The sequence below is a fragment of the Sciurus carolinensis genome, chromosome 14 (genome assembly GCF_902686445.1).
Source record: "Sciurus carolinensis chromosome 14, mSciCar1.2, whole genome shotgun sequence".
Taxonomy (NCBI): domain Eukaryota; kingdom Metazoa; phylum Chordata; class Mammalia; order Rodentia; family Sciuridae; genus Sciurus; species Sciurus carolinensis.
This window is the reverse complement of record NC_062226.1, coordinates 21,375,717-21,381,716: the sequence shown is the minus strand read 5'-3', so window position 1 is coordinate 21,381,716 and position 6,000 is coordinate 21,375,717. Positions and strand designations below refer to the sequence as shown.

General features: G+C 41.0%; 1 protein-coding gene across 2 annotated transcripts in view; it reads left to right on the top strand.

The window, feature by feature from the left end:
* The first annotated feature begins 3,672 nt into the window (after positions 1–3,672).
* Positions 3,673–6,000, top strand: part of Hsdl2 (hydroxysteroid dehydrogenase like 2) — a 69,784-nt gene continuing 67,456 nt past the window's right edge. Inside the window, exon 1 of one of the 2 annotated variants that reach the window (XM_047525402.1) lies at positions 3,673–3,870. In XM_047525402.1, the coding sequence (XP_047381358.1) occupies positions 3,854–3,870 (17 nt within the window). In that variant the 5' untranslated portion in view covers positions 3,673–3,853. The remainder of the gene's footprint in view (positions 3,871–6,000) is intronic. The other variant, XM_047525401.1, reaches the window with a different exon arrangement.

Sequence of the window (6,000 nt, the reverse complement as noted above, 5' to 3'; positions counted from 1 at the left end):
TTTCTGCTACTTTAAGCCACCAAGTTTGTGGTGTATCGTGTATGGCAATCAAGGAAACATGCACTGGGAGTTTCATCCACACATCTTTGAAACCTATAAGGCTATGAAATGTATTATTTCCAGCTTTAGTATATAATGTGCTTGCTCAAAGTAGCTCATCAACATCTTCATTTGAGTGTCCATTGCAATTCTGAATATGCTGAGTTTGAGATGACTGTTTTCCACTGTGATGGGTTTATACTAATTAAATTACAGGTTAGAGGTCATAAAAAAAAAGCAATACAAAGTTTTAAAAAGACAGTTTATTTCTTTTTCTCATAACAGCATGGAGATAGGTACATGGTCCAGGGTGAAAAGGCAACTCTGTTCTTTGAGATCATGCAGGGACCCAGGTTCTTTCCACATTGTCTGCTCTATCACACCCTAAGGCAGTTGTTTTCAAAATGTCTTCCCTGGATGAATAAATTTTCAGTACTATCCTAGCTCTACTGAATCAGAAAACATCAGTTGTAACCCAGCACTTCTTTTTCTCCTCTGCAGTACTAGAAATGGAACCCAAGGCCTTGTACACTTTAAGCAAAATGATCTCCCACCTGAGTTACATCCATGGTCCTTTTAAAATTTTTGAGACAGGGTCTCACTAAATTGCCTAGGCTAGTTAATTGTAATACCTCAGCCTCCCAAGTAGCTGGAATTACAGGAATGTACCATTATGCCAGTTTTTTTTTTTTTAATTTTGAAAAGATAATGGTTAAATTTACCATTGTTAACCTTTTTTTTTTTTTTTTTTTTGGCAGTGTGGGATGGAAGAGCCAGGGCTAAGCAAGCACTCTGCCATTTTTAAGTATATGGGTCAGTGGCATGAAGTAAGTACACTCACACTATGTATAATCATTACACATCCATCTCCATCTGTCTCCAAAACTTTTTTTCATCTTCCAAAACTGAAACTCTGTACCCCTTAAATAATAACTCGTCCCCTCCTACAGGCTCCAGACAACCACCACCTTTCTGCTTTGTCTCTTTGAATTTGATTACTCTATGTCCCTCATGTAAGTGGAGGTATACAGTATTTGCCCTTTATGGCTTATTTAACTTAACATGATTTCAAGATTTATCCATGTTGTAGCATAAGCCACCACCATTTCCTTTAAGGGTGAATTAATATTACATTTGGACATTCCACATTTAGTTTATCCATTCATTCAAGGGACACTTTTAATCTTTTGGCTGTTGCAAAGAATGCTGCTACAAAAATGGGTATAGAAATCTCTCTTTGTGATTTTTCCTTGGGGTATATGCACAGAAGTGGAACTGCTGGGTCATGTGGGAATTTTTCTTTTACATTTATTTTTTTCTTTAGTCTTGCTAAGTTGTGAAGATTGGTCTCAAACTTGCGATCCTCCTGTCTCAGCCTCCTGAATCTTTGGGATTACAAGCACATATTTCTGTGTCTAGCTATTTTTAGTTTTTCAAGGAATCACCCTCTTGTGCAAAGTGTGTTTTAATAAGCCCTCCAAGTGATTCTGATTTATGCTAGTTTGAGGACCACTGTCCTAAGATTTCATCTTAATTCACATGAAGATTGACTGAGGTCCATATCCATGTCCCAGCCTATAGGAAGGAAGAGAAAAATTGAGGCAAGCAATACTCTTGTAAGTAATATAGACATTGCTTAACTCACTTCTGCTAACATCCCATTGGTGAGAAAATCTCATGACTACACGTCTCTGCAAGAGTAACACAGTTAAATGTTTCCTGTGGATGAAGGCACAAGAGTGGTCTGCTGCAGGATTCCTGATCCAGTATCCTCAATCTTGGTTGTGGAAACACCATCTTCCCAGGAATTTACACCGGAAATCCAACAGTCATCTCTGACATCACATCTAATCATAGTTAAATTTGGTCAGTTCTTCCTCTTAAGTCTCTCTTTCCATTTCCACTATTACTGCTTTAGGTCAGATTACCTATAACTTTTCTTATACTATTATGGGTTTCTGTGCCTCCATCTACTCCCAAGCTATTCTTTATATTGCAGGCAGAACATTTTCTACACTGTTCATCCTAAGCCAGAATGGTTCATCTTCTAAAACCAGATCTAATTATGTTCACAAGTCCTCTTCTTCCTCAGTGCTTCCTTCCTCATATTAATCTAATGCTAGGTTAGTCACGGTAATGGTGTAGGTCATGGATAACTCCAAATCATACTTTAACACTAGACAAAATATTGAATACAATGGATTAAATTTAAATTTTCTTAGTAAAACTACCTCTAATAATTTAGGAATAAATTTACCTTCTACAAAAGCCACCCAAAGTTTAAAAACAGTGTAAATACAGAGGTTCAGTTTCACAAAATATTGGTGGTATGACTGAAAAGTTGCCTGAGGTTTTTTGTTTTGCCACTTAGCTAAACTCTCCTTTGCTTTTACAAATGGAAACAGAAGCACACCACTCAAGGGGAATCTAAAAGACCAAGGACATAAGGGCTTTCAAAAAGGAGTGAGCATTTTAGACTTTATGGAAGAGGTGCCACACTATTATCAAGAGTCCATCATATCTAAGAAATATATATACCTTTCAGCAAAAGCTCCCAAGAATTAGTGGAGAGTTCATCTTTTCAAGTAACCGTCTTTACAACCCTTTTTCTAAGACAATATTTAGAGCAGTCTAAAAGACACTGCCTACTCATCGTACCTCCCATATAGACATGGAGATCTTGTCCTGGATCTCAAGTGACCTGTGTGTGGTAGGTGCTAACATTTGCTGAATAAATAAATTCCTCCAGAGACTCCAAGAATCTTATCATGGATCACAAGTTCAAATGCTTATAAGAGACTGGCAGGTTGGGCAGGTGACATAAATGAGTAAATAGAGCCATTACAGGCTATAATAAACGAGGCAGTTACATACCCCATCTCGAGGTAGTTTCCTTAAGTAGACGTCCTATATCAATCTCCTTAGAGTTCTGTCTACTCCTACAAAATACAAAACAATTCATTTCAAATATGCCACGGTCTTTGGTTCATTTAGGGTAGCTGAGTTACATCCAGGCTTAATTCCCCAAAGGAAAACCGAATCCCAGAATTGACCTCAATCTAGGAGTAAACTTTCTCCAAATTTGGCTTTTGCTGCAGAGATTCAGTATGAATTCTTCACCGCGACTTCTGCAAAGATCTCTGTTCCAGAAACTGCCCTCTCACCACAGACAAGCGAGGTCAGGAAGGCTTTCGTCCAAATTGGATGGGCGAGTGGAAATGCAACCCTTGCTGGATTCTGGCCCAAAGTGCATTTCTGCCAACGCAAAGCATTGGTTAAGTGGGGCGTCGGAGACCGCAGCGGGTCGGGAGCCAGGCCTGAGGATGGGGTGGGGACAGCAGGTGGAACTGAAAGGTCGAAAGCCAAAGCACCCCACGCAGTCCCTAGAACTCAGGGTTCCCTGAGGACCAACCACTCGCCTGGGCCGCAGCTGGCACTACAACAACCCCCAGGCGCCGGGAAGGACATAAGTAACAATTGACGCACCCAGTACGCCAGACGCAGGCGGAGGTCGATTGTCACCGTAGAACCCCGGGAGAGGGGCGGGGCGGAGGTGCCTCTCAAGGCGCTTGCGCAGAAAGCCTGTTTCCAGGGCCCTGGTAGAAGCGGGGACGGACACTAACGCCGAGCGCCCGAGGCCCAGCGCGTGCGCAGGCGCACTCAGCGATCCCCGCCTTCCTCGAGGGCCCAGCCCCTGCGGGTCTCGGGGGTGGGGCCTCGGGGGCGGGGCCGTTGTGGGGCTCCATGCGCACTGAAGTTGCGCCTTGTACTCCCCGCTGGCAGCTGCCGCCACCTCCTCAGGTCTGCGGAAGTCATGTTACCCAACACCGGGTAAGGGGATGGGGGCGAGTGGGGGAGAGACCGGGCTGGGCGAGTGCGCGGTGCGGTGGGGTCGCAGCGGATCGCCGGGCCAGTGAGGTTGCTGGACGTTGGGTACCTGGGCTCTGCAGTAGTGCGTGGAAAGTGACCCCAAGTTGTGTACTGCAGGGGGCTGCAGTGAAAATCCTCTCCCGCAGGTGAAGAACCTTGGGTGGGTTTCCCACTATTTAACCCTACCCTTGGGTTTAGGAGCAGTTGCGTGTGACTAGCTGAATGCCTGACAATTCTAGGTGAAAGGTCACTGGAACAAGCTAGTGACCTTGGAGTTTCCACTTGTTCTGAACACTTGATTTTAGAGTTATAAAATAATAGCATACTTAAATGATTTTTCAATTTGGTAACACATTAAACTGCCCTTAAAATGCGAGTATCTTTGGGGAGTGATTCTTCTTTCAAAGTTTGAGATAACATATAAAAAATTGCCAACCTAAACATTTTTAAGTGCACCGTTTTAGTGTAGGGTTAGGTATGTTCACATTGTTGTGCAACCGATCTCCAAAACTTTTCATCTTGCGGAAACAGAAACTGTGTCCACTAAACAGTGCCTCCCAATTTTCCTCTACCGCAGTCCTTGGCAACTCCATTCTACTTTATGTTTCTATGCCGTTTGGGTATTTCGAGCTGAAAGACAACATACATTCTGTATTATCTTGAAACAGGCACATAGCCAAAAGACTTAAATAGTTCAAAACGCTGTGAAGTAAAGAAGAATCTTTAAAATCCATTCTCTGGGCCACTTTCTGATCTTTTCATTATGTTGGTTTCTAAACTATTTTGTATACCATCCAAACAGGGACACTTATTTTTAAAAATAGTAGCAAACTCCATTTTGGCTTTGCTTTTACTTACTATGTCTTGGGATTTTCAGTATATGCAGATCTTCCTCCTCTTTAATGATTGCATAATCTAGTACACAGTTTTACCTTTATTTAGTTAACTTGTGCCCTATTTTTGGATACCAGACCCTTTCCAGTTTTTTTGTTATTCCAGCTTTGCTTCCATGATTATCCCTGAATTCATCTGTTTGCACAGTGAATGTATGTGTTTGTGAGCATATCTCTAGGATAAATTCCTGGAGGTGAAATTGTGAAATCAGAGTACATGTACTTACATTTCGATCATTGTTACAAGATACATAGATATTTGCCTCCAAAAGCGTTGCATAAGCAAAAAGATGAATGGTGTTTCCTAATCCAACCTGTTGATTTTGGTCAGATAACTAAAATCTAATTAGAGAGAAAATGACTTCTTGTAATACTTAAAATTTGTATTGTTTCATCACAAGTGAGGATGAGGATCTCCTAATAAATATAAACCATGGAGCTGTTTAACTCCCAGAGGATATTTGGCAATATATGAGAAGATTTTCGATTGTCATAATTGTGGGGAGATTATAATGGCATATAGTGAGTGGAGTCACTAGATGCAGGTAAACATCTTAAAATGCACAGACAGCTTCTACAATAAAACATCTAGTCCAAAATGTCAGTAGTGCAGAGGTTGAGAAACCATGGTTTAAAGCCATCTGTGTGTCTTTTTAATGGCTGGCTTACCCAATGAGATTTTTGATTGATCTGTGAGAACTTGCATATTTTAAAAATTTATCCTTTATCACATGTGTTACAAATATTTTCTCAGTTTTTCAAAAATTATGTCTTGGATTTGATTATGCTCTTTGTTTAACATGAATAAATGTGTTTTTATGAAGTCAGAACTATTAAGTCTTGCCGGCCGTGGTGGCACACACCTGTAATCTTGGCAGCTTAGGAAAAAGTTCAAAGCCAGTCTCAGCAAAGGCAAGGTGCTAAGCAATTCAGTGAGACCCTGTCTCAAATAAAATACAAAATAGGGCTGGAGTTGTGACTCAGTGGTTGAGTACCCTGAGTTCAATCTCTGGTACCAAAAATAAATAAATAAATAAATGAAAAAAAAAAAAAACTGAGTCTTTTAAGACTTTTGTGTTTTTGGAACATGCTCATAAGACCATGTGTCATGTCCACAGTCCAGTTGTGCCAGGCCAAAGAAAGTGCCCAGAGACAGCATCCAAGACATGTGATTTATTGGGGAAAGCTTATAAGGGAT